The sequence below is a fragment of the Sphaerodactylus townsendi genome, linkage group LG05 (genome assembly GCF_021028975.2).
Source record: "Sphaerodactylus townsendi isolate TG3544 linkage group LG05, MPM_Stown_v2.3, whole genome shotgun sequence".
In the NCBI taxonomy this organism is placed as follows: Eukaryota; Metazoa; Chordata; class Lepidosauria; order Squamata; family Sphaerodactylidae; genus Sphaerodactylus; species Sphaerodactylus townsendi.
In genome coordinates, this window is record NC_059429.1 from 71757858 (window position 1) to 71779195 (window position 21338).

The window sequence follows — 21338 nt, forward strand, 5'->3', positions numbered from 1 at the left end:
CAATAAATATTTAAAGAATTTTTAAAGAATGGAAATTACAAAAGGAAATAAGCATATTGTCACTGTCATGCACAGTCATAATGTGGGCGATGGGGACACAAAAAAATTAAAAAGCGACACTGGTCTGCATGCATTAAATGTTTTTATTTTCTGCAGGGTGTGGGTTTCAATTTGTTTGAATATCTGCACATACATCACTGAACTATGAGAATATATGAAGACATTGTTTGAAGGGTACCATTCTAACAACTACATTTCTGCCCACCACATTAAACAGTTTTTACGTGAGGAGCAGCTGTTCTACGTAGTTCCCTATGGAAGCAGAGTTCATTCTACCTGCCCTACAGAAACCCTTTCCATAGTGATTTTCCTATGAACCACTGCAGGGAACCTTCACTGTTGGCCCATGAAAAAAGAGCATGTGTTGCAGAACATGCAATGGGCTGGTCTGTGACCCTAAAAGACTGGAAATAGCAGATCAATAATCTGCCAGCCCATTTGTCTGCCCTATGACAACTTCTGGGGAAGACTCAGGCCCTTTCCGCACATGCAGAATAATGCACTTTCAATCCACTTTCAATGCACTTTGCATCTGGATTTTACTGTGCAAAATAGCAAAATCCACTTGCAGACAATTGTGAAAGTGGATTGAAAGTGCATTATTTTGCATGTGCAGAAGGGACCTCAGAGCTCTCTAGAACACAGTTTTGAAGCCATAAACCTAAGACATCCCTGTCACGCACAGAAAATGAGAGCAGAAATGTACATGTATTACCATCTCAATGTGTTAGCTGTCTCAAAAAGGGGGATCTGCAAGAACAGAATTTCAAGGGAGAGAACATTTCAGACTGCAGCCATTCTTCTAGTGTGATTCTGTGATGCTTTTAAAAAAATACTGTATTTTTTTTTTTCAAACAGAGCTTTTAAAAAACTAGATATACATTGCCCTCGGGATGGAACAAAAGCATCTACTAGCACACTGGTCTCCCGAAGCAGAAAAATGTAATTGCTGACTTGGTTTGTAGAGACATACAAAATAAATGGCCTGGCTAAATGTTTATGTTGATTGTTCATTCACAATTATTTGACTCGACAATGCTTCAGAATTAAATGAAGCAGGAGCTGTGAATTTATTGTCAGGACACTAACTGAAAAAACGACTCTTGCTGAAGGCCCTTATATAACAAGTGTGCATTTTGGCCTGCAGCCTTTGGTCCTCCTGACCCAGGTAAAATTAGTTGTAACTATTTCACAGCAATGGACAACAGACCATGATGAACTTTTATTGGCACTTAGTTACTACTAACTTTTTTGGATCAGAGCTGTGATGTCATGCATCAATTGCAGGGATATTACTTTCCTCCTGAATTTAAAACACTATATTGTACGTTAGATACCTATGATAACATATTGGATTACTTATATTGAAATAAAATTGAACTGAATATGCTAGATAGCATAGATCCGGGGCAATCTTATCTGATGGGCAACTGGGAAGCTCCCCTAAGCCCCATCTCCCCAGTGGAAAAATGGAAAAGAAGAACAGCAGCCCCCACTTCTGCAGGTGGTTTCTGTCAGTCTCATATGAGACCCCATGTTTGACTTTTTGCGTAGCCCTGGCAGAAGATGGCCCAGTGAGGGGTAGTGGCAGTAGTAATTCTGGGGCTCCATCTTGGACATTTGTCTAAGGCCAGGATGTCCTGATATCCCTTTCTACTCTGACTGCCACATGGCATATGGTTGCACAAGAACAACAGGTATCTAAATGTTATTTTCAGCTGTGATGAATGACAACTTTTCCCCTTGTGCATTTATGTCAATATCATTCTCTGAATGGTGACCATCACGTTGTTTTAGAAACTGAATGGGACAAGGTGGAGCTTCTGCCCAGTAAGGTTTCAGTTTAACTCTTACGGAGTTGATTGGCTATGCAATTAAAAAAAAACCCGCATACTGGTTTGACAGTAGCTGCCACCACAGGATACCAATGTACAGTTTTACAGCTTCAGTACTGAAACACTATAGTGCTGAAATAACAGCACAAAGAATTCCCAGAGCAGCATATTATTTCTGTCTCCCTCCATTTCTGTGTCTCCCCCGTGTCTCACTCCGTTTCAGAAATCTTTATTTCATTAAAAAAACATTTTGTTTGTGCATTCACAGTGCTAAGCATTTCATCTACCCCATCTTCACAACAATATGCCATCTTTATTGCCTTGACATGACTTATGAGTGGCTGGGACAAGCAGCAGCTTGATCAAGCAGCAGCATTATGCTAAATATAAAAGACAATGACTTGGCAGTTTGATGGCCCCATACAAAGCGAGGGTAATCCACTGCTGGGAGTGGCATGGGACCCCACCAGCAGATTCACCCTCCCAGGGCACTTGCCCTGGTGGAGGAACAAATTCTCTGGTGGGAGCCACCAAGGCCCTCCTTGGCAGTGGGATGCAGCACTGAACACCGTGTCAGTGTCCCTGCACCCCTGCCGTCAGCATAATAAGGGCAGTCTGGTGGAGTGGCCAGGGGAGGAGCTGACACTAGTTGGCTTCTGCACAGCTATTACCCCAGTTGCTACAGCTGTCAGGACATGAGACTTTTGTCACCTTTTCAGTGGCATAAGTCTATTAACCCCAATGGGGGCTTTTCGGTGGTGGGGAGGGTCTGTTCTGCCTCCCCAGTGAATCTTTTTGGTGCCCTATGGACCACCATATACTTCACGAATATTCCAGTCTCCAGCTACCCTTGGCACCTCACTCTGACTGACTGACAAGAGCTAAAACAGGGGATTGCTGAGTAAAGAGGGAAGACTGCCTTTTGGGAAATGTCTTAAAGGAACAGGGGCTAAATAAATTCCCTCCCTTAGAAGACTTAACAATGAACTAACCCCATGCTAACTATAGGAAAACTGAATCTTAATGAGGAAATAACAAAAGCCTCTGTGGGGGCATGACAGGGTCTTTTGTGCTTTTAGCCACCTCATGCCACCAGAAAGCCTCCTTGGGAGTAGTGAGTCAGCACGGCTGCAATGGTGCATCTGGGCATCCACCCCCTTTTGTATGGGGCTGCCCATCAGGCTAAACCAAGTTTTAGACAAGAGCCCTTGGTTTTGAATTCTCGGGCTCAGCCTAAGAACATATGAAGAAGTAATAAACAAGAGAGTTGATTTGTGTTGTAGGCAGACTGCACTTTAAAAAGTGCTTCCACATTAAAAGTTGACCAGAACATGGGAGGATAAGTTATTGGTTGGAGCATGCCAAAATGATTATACCATGCCAATATAGAGACATTTCCATTGTTTCTGAGCTCAATGTAAAGCTGCTGATTTGGTCAGGCAGCTTAGGTTTGTCTGCAGGATAGTTCTGCCCTTATAAACCTGAGCAGGGAAATGAGATCTTTCCTCTGAGTCCCTACTCCAGGTTCCTCTGCATTTGAGATTAGGCAGGTGACTTGAGAGAAAGGCTTCCTGAATTGCGATGTTGCCAGATTTCTCCTGTGGGTTATTAAATATATCAATTTGAAATTATGGTTACTGATTTCATCTAGGCACCAGGCAAAATCTGTCCTCTTCTGTTGACTGTAACAGCTGTTTATTTAAAAGGTTGTGCTGGAATTAGATTCATTTGCTGCATTTTATGATTTTAAACATTATTTTATTGATATTTGATTAATGTTTTGTGATTATGATTAAGAGGAAAACTTCCTCTTAAAACAGGAAGAGTGGGTATAAATGACCAAAATAAATGAGTAAGAAGAAAACCTCTATGTTGAGAATGCCTCCTTCATTAGTAATAAAGCCACGTAGTTTTATAGAACCGTGATAAGGAGGATTAAGCTGCAGAGAAGAGGATGTCACTGGAAAGCTGCCTTGACCCCTGATGCTTCTCATTAAGACATCAAACATTGATGACAGCCATAGATGTTGCATTTTAAGAGTTAAACCAGAGAATGTAATTTTCACCTCTGCTAACTGAAACCTGTGGGCTGTTTTATTGTCACTGTCCCAAACAGACTCGTTCCAAATGCAATCTGTAGGTCAAGTCTCAGGAAGGATAGTCTTTTTTGTGACTCAACCATTGTCACATTGTGATAAATAATTAACAGCCCAATCCTGAGACTGTGACAGCCAGGGACAGCACCACACCTGCATTGCTGCACAGTCTTCAGAGGGCTTCCAGGTGGTGCAGGGCGACAAGGAAATCCAGAAAAACCCAGGCCACATGAAAGTCCTCCATTGGGCTTTTGGGTGGCGTAAGTCAGAGGTCTGCGCTAGGGGTGTTACCAAGCCAAAAAACCTGTGGAAGCCAATTAAGGTTCACTTTGTCTCGGGGAACCTCCTAGCTTGCCCCTAGCCATGCTGGCGTCCACTTTTAGGTTGGCAGCAGGCTCTTCCAGGTCGGGCACTGTGGAGCTCCTCGGTGCCTGCCCACTTCCATGTTTGCCCCCCCAACTGCGTAGGTGCCTGGGGTGGACAAACACACTGGTATGATCCTGCGATGATTTCAGGAACTGCTTCACACACACACACCCCCCCCCGAATTGGGCTGATGAGTCAAATGAGATACTACAACATTTCCTGAAAACAAAACTTCAACAGCCAGCACCAAATAACTAAAACTATTTCAAAATATCAATAAAGAGTAGAATGTTATATCACTGGTATTCAGCTTTTTAAAAAGTCCAGCCCAGCTTATATTTACCTAGGTCTTATTTGTGGTTACCTTAGAATCAACTAAAAGCAACATCTCAAATGTCTTGTCTGGTGCATACTGACGGATAACTAGCCTTGTTTTTTTTTATAGCAACTTGATTTAGATATTAAGGAAATCTTTTGAAACCTCTTTCACTGTACATTTATAGTCCACAAGTTTTGGATGAATGTTCAGGCAAAGTTGCAATATTTATTTATATCCCCATCAATTATTTAAAAAGGGGAATATTTCCATAGATATCAAATGTCCTCTCAGGAACAACAAAAGTGATTTATGGGTTGGCATTCATTTATTTTATGTGAATTTTGAAGCCTCCGGATCGGAAAGATTCAAGAAATAAAAGTGGGAAGTGGGGAGAAAACCTTGAAGAGATCATTTATTTAGAGCCCTGTATAGAAGGAACTGTCATTTCAGGCATATAAACTCCAGACTCCTGTCTCCAGATGGAGTGTACTTTTCAGTCACTGGTGAGTAGAATAATATAACAAGATATATATCCATCCCGCATGCATACACATGGCCTTCTCAGCTGATCAGGTCATTTTGTCGAGATTAAGTGTCATCAGAAGAGAACATGAAAGAGCATTGTGTGCCTGAGGTGCCATCATAATCATGTTCAGCAGCTGGAAGTTCGTGGACCAAAGCCATCTGAGCTGCAACTGAGTAGCTGCGGAATACTGGTATATTGCCAGCTTGGCTTAAAAGTCAGGCCAATGGGCTTAGAAATAGCAGCACCACAATTAAAAACCCAGTAAATAAAAATGGTGGTATAAAGGTGATGGGAGCAGAACTGGGTACAGCAGCATGTGGTGCAGGGGTAACTTAAATGTTGGCAGTAGGAGGCAATGGTGACTTTACAGATAGGGTCAAGAATTTTAATTGGTGGGATACAAACGTGTAAATGTTAAAATGCTTGCCATTGGATTTATTCAAAATTAAATATCAAATGTACATCTAGAAAGGATACTGGGAACAAGAAGAAAGGCTCTGAAAGATTAAAAGGCAGAAGATAACAAAGAAACGATGCAACTGGTGGTTGGCAAGGGTTGGCAGGCACATTACAGAAAGATACAAAAACAAGCTGGTTTGTGCTTTAGTGTTGTACACAGTCCTTCTAAGAGGGGAGAGACTAGCAAAAGTGAGGGACCAGTGAAAAAGAAGCAAATAAGAAAATATTTTAGGCAACCAGGGAAAAATGCACAAAGAAACATTTTAAGCCCCAATGAAGAAGGGTAACTTAAAAAAAATTTACACTTTGTGATATTAAAAAAGTCACTTACAAACCATTCATTGGAGAAATGATGACATTTCTGAAGAGCAGAAGTATTGAAGGAAGGTTTTTTTCTTCAGCCTGTTGGAATTAATTTAAATGCTGAAATGGGAGGGAAGGAGTGACAGGTCTGCCACAATTTGTTTTTAATGTATTGACATTCACTCAAGATAATTGGTCATGCAAGTTAAGGTGAGGGAGCGCCATGATAATGGAGTGGTAAGCTGCAGTACTTCTGTCAAAATTCTGCTCATGGCCAAAGGTCTATCTGGATGGAAGCTGGTTTCAGGTAGCCAACTGAAGGTGGAAATGAGCTCCCAGCTCACTGAGGATAAAGTGTAGATGACTGGGAAAGGCAATGGCAAACCATCCCATAAATACAGTCTGTCTAGCAACTGTCACCCCATGGGTCAGTAATAACCCAGTGCTAGTACAGGGGACTACTTTTACGTAAATACTAACTCAATAATTTCAATAACACTTCTAACCAAGTTTCTTATTACTTTTTCATAACCAGAAAAAAAATGCATGCTAGATATAAACACTAGCTTAAGGATACAAAAATTAATTAAAAGCAACATTCAAGGAGTAATTAACTGATTAATGCCAAATTGAAATGTAGTACTGAAATATCTCAAGTGGATCGGTGCTGGGCCAAGTCCTTTTTAATATTACTTAGTAGTAATTCCTGAAGTAATTCCTCCATTCTCTTCTGTGTTGGTTCTGTCATGGCAGAAATGCTGTGTCAACCTACATTCTAATGTACACAAACTGGAAATAATTCAGAGGAAGGCAGCAAACATTAGAGTAGAGATCTTGTCATCTGAGAAGTTAAGCAGTGTAGGTATGTTAAACCTGACAAGAATATTGATAACAATCTCTGATTATTTAAAAAGCTACCAACAACAACTGTTCCCTAGGGGCCCAGACAGGGATTGGAAGAGCAAAGTGAATGAAATGGAGGGTGAATACTTTTAAAAAAAATTGTAAGGGTTCAAACTGCATGGGAAAAACTGTTTAGGAAATGTATTGTCAAAGGCTTTCATGGCCGGAATCACCTGGGTGCTGTGTGGTTTCCGGGCTGTATGGCCGTGTTCTAGCAGCATTCTCTCCTGACGTTTCGCCTGCATCTGTGGCTGGCATCTTCAGAGAGATCCTCTGAAGATGCCAGCCACAGATGCAGAACACGGCCATACAGCCCGAAATACCTACTCAGCACTTGCTCAACAACACTGTTTAAGGAAATTACAACCTGCTCTTCAGAGGCTGAGACAAAATTATATTCACTGAAACTTTAAAAGTGAAAAAAAAATCTGGTAAAAATCTGGTAGCTCAAGATCCAGCAACTCTCTCAGTAGTATATAGGATAGCAGGTTTCATGAAATGCCTATTGTTAGTCAACAAAAATATATTCTTGGTCCACACCACTGACTGATAAGATCAATGTTTCAATGTCTTTGTCATTTACCTTCAGGAAACCATTTCGTAGTTTTTTCATTGCTTGAATAGCTTGTGGGAACTTTATTGTTTCCTGGTTGTTCAAATGACAAGCAAGAATAAAGGTTAACTTGGTTGTGTCCAGAGGAGTGCTTTGATTGGCCCTTATTTTTCAGCTATTTCTGTCTTGATTTGGGAATCTTTGAAGCTCTTTGTACTAAGTAGAAAATTCACTGCAAACAATTGGAAGAGGTGAAACCTGAATAACCATTCATATTTAGCCAGTTTGAATTATATATGAAAATGGATGTAAGCATCTGCCTTTAAAATATATGTCCATTTGAATTCTCTTTCAAAATTTGATGTTGATAATCAAGGTGCGCAGGGGATGATATAAATGGGAAATCAGTAACTGTGTAAGACATGAATTAGGACCCCATGGTGCAGAGTGGTAAGCTGCAGTTCTATCCTGAAGGAAGTCAGTTTCAGACAGCCAATTCAAGATTGACTCAGCCTTCCATTCTTCCGAGGACAGTAAAATTAGTACCCAGCTTGCTGGGTGCAAACTGTAGGTGGCTGAGGAAAGCAATGGCAAACCATCCTATAAACAAATTCTGCCTAGTAAATGTCATCATGTGACATCACTCCTTTTAAAAACATGAATTGCAGGGATCAAGGGGAAAAGACAAAATGTTATAGAGAATGAAGAGTTCCCACTTTAAAATAGTTTCAATCCCCCCCCCCCCCCCGTGGTAACAAACCTATAAATTGAAACAGCATTCTATTTGTATTTTGTGAACTGTGTTTATTCATTGTACAATTTGTAGCATCAGTGGATATGCACTTCAAAATGTAATTTTTCCTGTCATCTATGGCCCTTTCCGCACAAACCAAATAAAGCATTTTGATGCAGGAAATAAAATGTTTCCTCTGTGAAGTTCTGCATGGTTTATAGCCCAAAACATTTTATTTCCTGCTTGAAAATATTTTATTTGCATGCTGTTCCCAAGCAATTATTTTCTGAAAGTGTTTTCTGGAAGCGATTCTTTTGTGAATCTTGCTGTGCAGATCCCTTTAAAACATTTCCCATGCCGCTCTGCAGTTCCCGGAGTTCCTCATGGGTGCCATTTTCTGAGTTTGTGCTGGCTGTGTTATGCCGTATTAACAAAAAGTTTTTTTAATTTCTGGGTTTCGTGTCTACATAGCTCCATAGACACAACCCCTAGAGAATCATGGCCCGAGGCTCTGAAGCCTGGTAACATCGGATCTAAAAAGAAGTTTTTTAAAAAAGGAATAACCACACAATTGCAGCCAGGAGGCATTTTTGAGGGGGTGAATGCAAATAACCTTTTTTTAAAAAAAAAGTTTGCAAAACATTTTCAGAGTTTTGTATGGAAAGGGCCATTGTTGACCTAAGTTTTTTCACTTCTACGGGTGCAATTCAAATTATGAACAAAATTTAAATCTTTGTAGGATTGTAAGGGTATACTTCAGTAGCTGTGATGGTACGACTGATGACAGTTATTCTTTACACGTGTTTGGACTTCTCTGGATTGATGAGAATTACAATTTTTTTGGGCCTTCTGATTGAATTTAAGAAGCTGCAAAAACTATATTTTATATAGTCCCAAATTGTGGATCAGTCTTGGAAATCAAGGGTTATAGCCTTGAGTGGAGAGAGAGAACTGGTGGGGCAAAGAATGACTGGGGTAGGCCTGAAACGCCTACTCCACGCCTTCGCTGACTATTGCGAACGTAATCAACTTGCAATCAACCATGAGAAGACCAAAACTGTGGTCTTCTCAAAATTGTGGAGGCCTTCAGCATGGTCTATCAATTGGAATCGAATTGACCAGGTCAAAAGCTTTAACTACCTGGGAATCCGCTTCCAATATAACTTGAATTGTACTGCTCAGTACAAGCACATCTCCCTCTCTACCAACCAGCAATTAGGCAATTCTTTTATTCCCATGGGGGCCAATGTGTTCTAGCAGCTGTGAGAGCCTTTGGTGGCAGACTGATCCCAAAAGCTCTGTATGGTGCCCCAATTTGGTTAAATCACAAATTAAAACCTCTCTAGAGTATACAATCCAATTTTTTCCGCAAACTCCTTGGCATTTCTAATAGTGTGTCATATCTCTCCTTATGTTCCGAAATAGGCCTAAATCTTCTCGAGACTCGTATATGGCTTTACTTGCTATGATATTGGTTGTGTCTTCACTTCCGATCAGAACAGGATAGCTTAACTAAGTGAATGCTTTCTGACTCCTATCTTTCCACTTGGAGTGTTCAGATTAAGACCAAAATCAAATCAGCTTTAGATTTCTTTAGTAACATGGATGAAGCGCAAATAATCAACTTCCTGTCGCAAAGGCTGTTAGACACTGAAACCCAACTATTATCTACCCAGCACATGAAGGGCATTTTACCTGAGGGATTCAACCTTTCCCCCACTAGTAAAGGACTACCGATGTATTTCTACAACTTATCTTCGCTGTACCTTAGACATACCTTAATGCTAGCCCATTTGAATGTGCTTCCTTCAGCAGTCTTGAGTGGCAGATTTCATCAGATCCCTTATCAACAAAGAACGTGTCCCTGTTCACGAAAAGACATCGAAACAATCGAGCACATCCTTCTAGATTGTGACTTATATGCTTCAATCAGAAGACAGTATATAGATCCTCATACTGAGAACTATGCCCTCTCTCCGGATAAAGTTAAAATTTTTTATCTGCTCTGTGACCAATGCCCTCAGAGATCATTAGACGTTGCCAAATTCTTGGCGCTGGCACAACAGATCTGTCTCAGATCTTAGTATTTATTGTTTTTTATTCTTTTAACAAATTTTAATTAATCATAATCTTTGAACTTACTTATCTTAACCTAACCCTCCTCAACCCTTCTGTTGTATTATAAACTCATGCCAATAAAAGGTTGATGATGATGATGAATGACTGGGGGGAGGGACCCCGTGTATGTGAGTGTATGAACAAATGTCTGCTGAGCATTTCTGCATGTTGAAACAGAGATGTTTACAAAAATCTGAATAGTTCTAGATTGAACATGGGAGTCCTCATCCATCACTGAAATTTGTGAGACGTTTTCCACAATGATATCTTTTTACCAAAAAAAGTCCTATCTAAGTACAGGTTTTTGCATATATGTATGTATGTATGTATGTATGTGTGTATGTGTGTATGTGTATATACGTGTATACGTATATACGTATATACGCGTATATATGTATATACGTATATATGTATATATATGTGTGTATGTATATACATATATATACATATATACACATATATACATATATATACGTGTGTGTGTGTGTGTGTGTGTGTGTGTGTGTGTGTGTATAAAAGGACTTGGTTACTTCAGTTCGTGGAAAATCTGAGCATTCATTAAGCATCACATTATTAATCCTAATCTCACTTTGTGCTAATCGCAGGTGCTTCAGTTCCTGTGCTCCTTTGGTTCTTCTCACCACTCTGAAGTCTGCAGCAAAGTGCATACAGGAACCATTATTAATAGCGGAGGTGAAAGTTCAATCCCCCACCGTATCAAGGACAACTTAAGATATGCTCTTTTCACTGCACAATGTTAATTTATAAAATAAACCACCTAATCAAATGCTGCTGCTTATTCTCCAATTGGCGGCAGCATTACCAATGCCCTCCAGCCACCAAACGACATAAAAGATGCATTTGCAGATTTTGAAAATTAAAGCCATCTATACAGCCAGTGGGGAAGATCAGCTTATTTGGTTGCTTAATGAAATATAAAGATTATTTTAACCAATGTAAGCACAATTCGACAGCTTGCAAAACACTGCTGCAGCTTGACAAATGGCTTCTACCATTTACAAAAGAAAATTGCTGCATAGTGTCTTTTAAATATTTAATTTATTCTATTTGGAACATGCAGGGAGGTAAATGGGAAACTAACTGTGCTTGTGTGTGCTTCCGTTAGCCTGTATCTCCCAGATGAATAGATCTATGCTGTTCATTATTAAACTCAGTTATCAATAACAATCAGATTTCTAAACCACAAAAAAGTGCCGTTCTGGCATTCTTTTAGCAAGACATTCTGCTAAGAGGACTGTCAGTTTTAAAAGTGAGTTGGTTAACAGAGATATTTTAAGATTAAAAGGCTGTCTTAATCACAACGTATTTGTAGTTACAATTTTAAAAACTGCTCTCTTTATTTTTTTTGTCATAGCATCCTAGAACTTGAATGGAACTCAAGGATTATCTTTAATCCCCAAAACAGCAGTTTACTAGATGTAAATAGTCCCCAAGATATGCATTTTCCTTTTCAAAACTTCCAAAGAAAGTTAATTTCTTTGTGCATCCTGACACATCACCAGTACTTCCAGGTGTCCAACAAAATGTGTACTCAGAACATACTTTTGCTTATTGCTTATGAGCAGTGGCATACTGGGCCTAAATGGCGCCCGGGGGCATGACCAGCTCCCCATGCGCCCCCTCCATGTCCCACTTATGGGAGCCAGCAGGGAGGCTGGGGAAGGGCAGGGCTCAGGGGGCAGGGCTTGGGGGTGGCTTGGACAGGCTTCGCAGAGGCTGGCTGGCTCCTGGGGTACGGTGTCGGCCTGCCACCCGCTGCTGAGCCCTTCCCCCGACCTGCAGGGAGACCAGGGGGCAGGGCTCAGTGGCTCAGGTGGACGCCACAGTTGCAGGCTGGCTCTTGCCCTCCTCAGCCTCCCAGGGGGAGCTAGCCTGTGGCTGCGGCAAGCAGCTCAGCCAGCTAGCAGTGCCCTGGCTGGGAGGAGCCGCTGGGCACCGGCTGGGTCACTGTGCCATGGGAGAGGCCAGGTGCGGGGACCCGGCCAGTGCCCAGCACCCTCCCATGTGATGAAATGGCGTGCGCCTGGGGACATGGGTTACTCCATGTCTCCATGGGCGGTACACCTCTGCTTATGAGACTGTCCACCTCTGCTAAGATTTATTCTTAGTCTTGGTGCCACAAGCAAGAAAACCTTCCCTTCAATTGCCACTTTCCCATGTCAGAAGGTGGGGGCACCCAAAGCAGAACCTCAGAAGATGATCTCAGAAATTATATTTGTAAGGGAGTAGGCAATCCTTTAAGTATGCTAGTCCCAAACCAGATAATGTTTTTAAAAATCAATACTAGCATATTGAATTAGGCTTGGAAACAAAGTAGAAGCCAGTACAGATGGGGGCTGCCTGAGTGAAACCATGTCCCTCATGGACCGGTCAACATCCCGTATTACAATGTTCTTGTACCAATCTGGGACTTATTTCCCAAAAAAATACTTTTCAAGGGCAGCATCATGCAAAGTGTACTGCAGAAATTTATTTTAGATGTTAGCTAGGTAATTAAGGCACCTCTGAAACAGCAACATAACAGAGATGCTGTAATACTATCATGGTGTATTTTCAATATCATCTTAAAAGAGAAGAAGAGGGCCGTGTTGTCTCCCATGTGTCTACTACTCAAAAACTGTGAACTTGTTTCTTGTAGCCCATTCTATAGATTTGACTTTCAAACAAAATATGAGGTTGTTCCTGATCAATTTCTAACAGTCTGAAAGATTCCACTACCGAACTGATATACCTCTGATAGTGAGTTGATATCTTTTAACTTGCTAAAGGTTTTTAAAATATATTGAGACAGCAAAATCTCCATGGGATTTACTATTTTTACTATATTTTAAAGGTTTCAGAAGTAATTTTGCTGAGCAGTTTTATTTCTTTGTTATCTAAGAATTCAGTAGGTGCTATTACCAAGCTATCAAATGAATAGATTAACAAAGTTATGGCCAGTTGACCATATTTTTAGCTTGGTAAATATATTTTAGTCAATTTTTAATATAAGCAATAAATATTAAAATTAAGATCAATTAAAATAAAGATTATTTCATTTGTATGTTTAGGTTATTGAAAATGAGCCTTTCAAGGAACATTTATTAGACATTGATCAGCATTATATACACAATTCATTTTGTTGATATTTGAATTCTGTGTATATTGTATGAAACAGTTTGCATGTATTTTTCTTACATTGGAATCAGCTATATCTTCTGTAGGTGTGTATCCTAAAATTCCCAAACCAAACAATACATACTAAAACAGCTATTCTGAGATGTTACCATGCTTTCTAGAACAGTAAATAAAAATCTGGGATTCTTAGGCATTATAAAGATCTCCTCCACCCCAAATCTACAATGTTTTTTGTGTTCAGGTGCTCACCATCGCCAGCAGCAGCAGACATCTTGTTTTTCTTTGATTCTCTTGATTTCCTGACCAGTGGCACTTCTCCTTTCAATTGGATCCTTGTGGATCCAAATGGATCAGGAGCATCCCTAGCCAATCACCATTGAAGAAAAGCCACAGAAAAGGAATTTTTAAGACACAGGGCTGATCAAAGCTGGACGACCTTCCAAAAGAATGAGAGATTCCAAAACAAATTTTAGTAATTAAGGTATCCCTACAATAGAAGCTCAGCATAGACATGGGTCTCAAAGAAATTTCACATGAAATTGCATGCACCCATGCTTTATTGTTTTTTTAATTCAAACTATTTTAAAGATTGCACTGATGGGGGAGGGGGATAGTTTGCTGCAAAGGAAGTCTTCCTTACTTTGTAAAAGGAGACCATGAACTACCACTAGGAAGGATGTTGAATGCACAGTTTTCAGTGGAATGGTAATTTTCTTTCGTATTGTTAGTCACAGTAACAGTATATAAAGAAAACAGGGTTTGTGGGGTGGGGTGTTTATACCAGTTCTAGTGCTTTTCTGCAAGGCCCTATTTTCTCTATAGAAAATAGTGGCGACCTGCACAGAGGGGCACCAGCTTAAGTGGCCTGTAAATCTTCAGTGGTCTTTAAACTGAACCACTTTGTTTTGTTTGAAATTTAGTGAGATTAGATTAGACTATGGCCTTTTCTGCACAGATGGTTTACAATGTACCTTGCCACCAAATGCTACACATTTTCTTTTAATTCTACACATTTTCCCCCTCCGTTTGGTTCCAGAAACATTTTTCTTTCATTTTTCATCTGTTGTTTTCTTGAGCACTTTTACCATGCTTTTAATAATTGACAGGACAGTTTTTGTATGTTGTTATTTTTTATTACACATCTTTTATTTTATTCAAGGTTATTTATGCGTTTAGTTTAGAATTTATTGGATCCATTATTTAGCAATCATATGTCTATACCTCAACTTCCACGGTTCTTAGGAAGAAATAAAATATGTCACCTTTGCTTCTGAAGCAGCAGTGGTGTAGTGGTTAGGAGCAGGTGCATTCTAATCTGGAGGAACCGAGTTTGATTCCCCGCTCTGCCGCTTGAGCTATGGAGGCTTATCTGGGGAATTCAGATTAGCTTGTGCACTCCCACACACACCAGCTGGGTGACCTTGGGCTAGTCACAGCTTTTCGGAGCTCTCTCAGACCCACCTACCTCACAGTGTGTTTGTTGTGAGGGGGGAAGGGCAAGGAGATTGTAAGCTCCTTTGAGTCTCCTACAGGAGAGAAAGGGGGGATATAAATCCAAACTCTTCTTTTTCTTCTGAAGACAGCACCTAGTAAGAGCCAGTTTGAGAGTCTCAGTGTTTGAGATGCAGTATTTGACCGAGGAAAATAACTATTCCAGTTTTACATTAGCTTGTTCAATGCCTTAATTTATCAAACCCATAGGCTATAATGACAAACAAAAACATAAACATTGAACTTTAGAAGATTAGTATCTCAGCAATAATCAACCACATGTATCAATTCAAAACAAATGGTGAGCTCAGGAAAGTTATATATAACAAGAACCATTTCACATTAAGTGTAGAAATGGTTGGTGGCCTGGTTATAATCAAGCCAGGGAAGCCAGTTGCTGCCATATGGCCTTGTGACATATGCTATTAAAGACTTTTTGAAAACTCATCTTCAAAATATGTCTCTTAGAAGTCATTAGACCAAAATTAGAAACTGCATGTATGCAGATGTGTTTTGTCACTACCAATTTCTAATATATTCAGCATTTTGAGTGTGTTGCTTGCTAACAGAATGATAATACAGAGGTAGTTATTACAGTTAAAGAAATGCAACTGAAACCTTGACAAGTAGACTCCAGTATTAAGTATAAAATCAGCACTCTCCAGAGCTTACCTGGACACAAAGTGAAAAGCAGACATTGCACTAAATAAACAGATGCAGTAATTATTCACTCCTTGAATTGAAAGAATGGATGGATACACCTTTTTACAGTCCATGTGGGATCAATCTTACTTCAAAAAGATTATTTGTTTTACTGTAACCATAATGTTTACGGCCTCTTCTCTTTCTCTTGCAGATCTTATGCCATCATGCAGCACTATGGAGTGAATGGCTACTCTCTGCATGCCATGAATTCTCTCAGTGCCATGTATAACCTTCACCAACAAGCAGCACAGCAAGCTCAGCATGCCCCAGACTATAGACCTTCTGTGCATGCCCTCACACTGGCAGAGAGACTGGCTGGTAAGAACTAGTGGATTTTGTATTTGCATTTGGAGAATGGTCAGAACTGCAGTCTGAATGCTGTTAAAATGGAATTGTGAGCATAGCTGGTTGCAGTTATTTTAAAAATCTCTACAGCCTGACACATCAAAAGAGCTCTGCTAGATCAGTCTAGTGGTCCATTTGGTCCATCAAATCCAGCATCCTGTTTCCCAGATTGGCCAGCTACTTTTTTGCCCTGGAGGTCTTAAATGCCAAGGCCTTCCCCGGTGCTACTTCCTAGCACTGGGTTTCAGAGGTTCTGGAAATAAAGTCTGGAATCAGAGCAAAAATAGTATACCCAGTTGCATGAACAGGCACGTGCACAATGGAAGTTCTGCCAAATATGTAGGTTTTAACACGAGCCAGTCAAACTTAATGAATCAATACTGGACATATCTAAACTGTAATCTTGCAGTTAGATATTTTTCTTCCCCAACATATTTCACAATAGCCAGCTGTAGTTGACAGAATTAGACATGAATCTGTAAGTCCCAGTTCAAGGGGTTCTATGCCAGAATAACAATACTGTAATAACGACCCTCTTGAAAGCCAGTGCTCTAAAGTTGAAACACCATTTTCAATCTGAAGATTTGTCCACAGGTGCAAAATTTCAAATGAAAGCACCAACAGTAGATGTTATAATCATGCTGCATGTTTACATTTGAACATGCAACTATGAAATGCATCATATATTATTCAAAGAACAGCAGATACTCAAGTTAAAACTTCTTTATTCCAAAATCAACCCCTCCATCACTTTTCAATTGACTACTTATTCAACATATATACAGCTGCCTCAAGTCATACCATTAGCCTCAGTGGTGGAATTCAAATAGTTCAACAACTGGTTCCGGTGGTGGGATTCAAATAATTTAAAAACCAGTTGTTTACAAGCACCATTTTAACAACCGGTTCTACCAAAGTGGTGCGAACCTGCGAACCTGCTGAATCCCACCACTGATCAGCCAATCCAGATCAGTACTGTCTATGCTGTAGCTGGCAGCAGCTCTCCAGGGTCTCAGGCAAAGAAGATTTTTTTCCCCAAGATCCTTTTGACTGGAGATGCCAAGAACTGAATCTGAGACATGCTGTGTGTTAAACATGTGCTTAGCTAATACATCATACATTATCACCTTACCATTGTTTAGATTTAGTTATATATTATTTGTTCTTTCCATTAAAATGCTTGGTTCATAGCATTAAAACAAATACTAATAATTAAAAACAATAAATCTGCCATAAGACTTACAATAATATGAGCAGCAGACATAGCCTTTCGTAGGATACTGGCAAGGTAAAACAACTCACATTAAAATAGAAAATATCTGAAGTTAAAAGGATTAATCAAAAATAATAGAAGGGACCAGAATGCTTGGGCAACTAAAATATATCAAAATCTTTTCTTGAGCACATGCTGCTGTCCTCTAAACAACCTGTCTCTAGGTTTTCCCCATACTCAGCATGCCATTTCCAAACCCACACTACTAATGTTGTCTAAGTGTGTTATGGTGATCAGACAGAAGGTGCACAGTTTGAAGGGACTGGTGCCATTTTCCTGCTATCAACACCTCATGGCAACAACTTTTCCCACAAAGCCACTCAAGGGCTTCTTAAAAAAAGAAAATGCATAATTGTTAAAACAATTATTGAGGGTTTTTTTTTTAAAAGACCCTCAAAAGCAGTATAGCGGGGAAAATGGCAGCCGCAAGGGATTGTTGGCATGAAGTATGCAGAAGACTCCTGTGTGGAAACTCCATTACCAATGTAACTAACTTCATTGCCTCTGCATTTGCTGCTGTGATGAGAGCAACATGATGAATCCTTACCTTGTAGATGCAGCCTTTTATGTGCCATTGGCCCTCAGAAAAAGAAGAGCAGGAACAGTCTCAAAAATAAAAGCTGTGTTATTCTCATTTACCCCAGACCCAACTTCCTATTATATTTCTATTTTGAAGGACAACTGTGGTACTGACATAATGGTTGTTTGTTAACAGCGGAAACTGAAATGTAGTGGGGCTTAAAAAAATTAAACAGTACAGTTAAACAATTACATAATTTGAAAACAAATAGTCATGTTCAGAAAATTCTGTAATTGCTGTTTATTTCTCTTTTCCTATATTAGAAAATGGAGGCATTAAGAGATCTTTTGGAAATGCTGCATTCCAGTACCTCTCCTACAAGTCAAACTAATAGGAGAGGCCTGCATAGAACTATTTCAAATCTCAGGGCTAGACGTTTTCACATTGTTGTTTTATTACTTTGTTAGCTGCTCACTTGCTTTATTTTGTATAAAACACACAAATTACACTAATTAAATTGGCCACTTCTCTTGTCTTCCAACGGCTGTACGTTTCAAGACATCATTTTGGAGGCCCGTTATGGCTCCCAGCATCGCAAACAGAGAAGGAGCCGCACAGCCTTCACAGCCCAACAACTGGAAGCTCTGGAGAAGACTTTCCAGAAGACCCACTATCCAGATGTGGTGATGAGGGAAAGGCTGGCAATGTGTACCAATCTGCCAGAAGCTAGAGTACAGGTACTCTTAAATCAAGATGTTTCAAGCTAACTGGTTTTTTAAAAATATTACTTTATGTGTTGATTTCCAGACATATCAATTAACGTATTGCCAAAGCCTTTCACGGCCGGATTCAACTAGTTGTGGTGGGTTTTCCGGGTTGTGTAGCCATGGTCTGGTGGATCTTGTCCCTGACGTTTCATCTACATCTGTGGCTGGCATCTTCGGAGGTGTATCACAGAGAGAAGTCTGTTACACACTGTAACAGATTTCCCTCTGTGATACCACCTCTGAAGATGTCAGCCACAGATGCAGGCGAAACGTTAGGAACAAGATCCACCAGAACACGGCCACACAGCCCAGAAAACCCATCACAACAAATATCAATTACATTTGTAATTTTAAGCTAATTGTCATAGGGTGAAGAACGACATCTTCAACATGATGGCAGTGATTTGAAAACTCATTGTCATGAAAAGAATGATACTGAATGTAAAAAAGTCTGTTCAAATTATTTTTGTTACACTTAAAACTTTTGCCTTCAACTCTGCTCTTAGTCTACATGTTAGTATTTTGAACCTAATGGTAAGGGCCTTTTCCTGGATAGCCCATGTACATTTTCTTCCCACTTTACTTTTGTGTTGTGTATGTTATGCATATTTTTCAGAATCACATAAAATTATAAAGTACATCCAAATATATTGATACCACTACTAAATACATTCTGATGGGGTATCATAGTCTATCTGTGTGCAGCAGTGTAGTTTGTCCAAATTTACATTTTTGTGCAAGGTAGTGCCAATAACACCTGTTTCTGCTGGTGCTCATATGATACTTAAATGCATGGAGTTTGGTTTGCATACATCATGAAAGCTGTCATAACAGTCTGATGGCACCACTATCCAAATTATTGCGTTGTTTTTCATGGAGCGTTGACATGGCTTCAAAGTAAATGTATTGAAGAGTGTAGCCTATGTCCTCATATCACAGTAAGATTGAGATACGAATGCCATTCATTTGCTTTGATTTGGTCATGCCATTTTCCCAAGAAGCTTCTTGGGAACAGATTAGACAAGCCACATGAAAAATTTAATAATGGATCTCCATAATGTTTTTATTGATATATGATAGCTAGGGAATGTGGGGAGGTATTTGCAGATACCTGTGGGAGAGAGTTTCAAGAAAGGGCACAATTTTATCAGTAAGTGCCAGGGTAAGGGTTAAACCCCTTCAGTTCAGACACCACAGCATTGACTGTGTTCCCCAGGGCTTTTATTAAGTCAAGCTAAAATTGATGACAGATCTATAAACTAATCTTCTGTGGACATATTTCTTCTGGTCCAATAAACTGTTGGAATTTGAACTGATACCTATTATTACAGGCTATGCTGCAAATATAATCATATGTTTGTTTGGGTAGAGTTTCATATTCAAAATATGCCATCAGAGAGCCCTTCCTCTCAAAAGCGCTTTAAACATGGGTCCAAAACATGATTAGGAACAAACTACAGGGATATTTTCCCAATGTAGGATTGATATTTGCTATCGGTTTCCCATAAAATTACAAAGCTCCCAAGTAGCCATAGAGTTCCATTGGGCCATTTTTTTAAACAAGGAGATGAGTAAGGTATATTGATTATGATGGAAGTGCTTACTGTTGCATCACTTTTCATCCTGGCCTTAATAATCCTAACCTATATCATTATGGGATGCTGGATGATTTTTAATCTGTTTTTTTCTTCTTTCTCTGATGAATGAAGGTTTGGTTTAAAAACCGAAGAGCTAAGTTCCGGAAGAAGCAACGCAGCCTACAAAAGGAGCAGCTACAGAAACAGAAAGATTCTGAAGTCAACCACAGTGATAGCAAAGCAGATGCCCCCATATTAGAAACACAGACTCCAACTCCTGAGGCAGACAAGCCTGTCAGCCTTCCAAGTGAGGTGAATACAGAGCTCAACCTGACTCTGTCAGAGCAATCAGCAAGTGAATCAGCAGCTGAGGATCAGACAGATCGAGAGGAAGAGTTCAAAATCTCATTGGAAGAGAATAAACCAGACAAGAGCCCTGGAGCTGAAAAGACTTTGAACAGCAAGAGGGCAAGCCCCAAAGCTGGTGAGGACCAATATCCACTTACTTTTCTATGAGGTTTCTGGATCAGCTTTAAGGGTACTCAGGCTCAAGCATAACCTAAAGCATAACCTAAATTTCAGGACCCAGCAGCCTCCATTATAAATACCTATTAACAACAAACAACACCAGAAACAATTGGCTACTGCATCAACATATATTAGAGAGTATGGGGAGATACATATATCCAAAGCAAGAGCACAACAGAAGGCAAAAAACAATACAACAGAAATACAATAACAGCATACAAATTGTAAATAGAACAAGGTGACCATACGTCCCACTTTTGGCGGGACAGTCCTGCCTTAAACCAATTTGTCCTGCGTCCCGCTGGTTTTTTTACTGTCCCGATTTTTGGAAGGCTGCCACAGGGCGGGAAACCGGGGAGCACCCCAAAAGGCAGTGCGCTCCTGCAGCCGCCTGTTCGTGCTCGCGCCCACCCACCCTGGTCCCGGTTTAGAAAGGTGACAATCTGGTCACCTTAAAATAGAATGAAAGGCTAATGCCATCAGAAAGGCTAAAAGGGCACCAAGGATTGGAGCCTATAGAACAAATATCCTGGGGCAACCTTCAGCAAATGGAGGCAGGAAGAATTCAACAGCACACAAAATTTTGGGTTACAAGCAGAGAGTGAAACTGACCAGACAGCTTACTGGTCAGGTGGGAAAAAGGCTCTTCCCTCCTCTATCACCTGTGCTGTCTGGAAAACAAATGAGAGGTGACTTTTTAAAGATGTCCCCATGATGTCTTAT

At 40.1% G+C, this 21338-nt stretch overlaps 1 protein-coding gene across 2 annotated transcripts in view; it reads left to right on the top strand.

Moving 5' to 3' along the window:
• The window catches only part of DMBX1 (diencephalon/mesencephalon homeobox 1), a 33763-nt gene that overhangs the window by 9175 nt on the left and 3250 nt on the right, over positions 1 to 21338 (top strand). The window contains exons 2-4 of one of the 2 annotated variants that reach the window (XM_048495770.1): positions 15757 to 15923; positions 18302 to 18480; positions 20220 to 20571. In XM_048495770.1, coding sequence (XP_048351727.1) covers positions 15770 to 15923; positions 18302 to 18480; positions 20220 to 20571 — 685 coding nt within the window. In that variant the 5' untranslated portion in view covers positions 15757 to 15769. Of the gene's footprint in view, positions 1 to 15756; positions 15924 to 18285; positions 18481 to 20219; positions 20572 to 21338 lie in introns of both variants that reach the window. The other variant, XM_048495769.1, reaches the window with a different exon arrangement.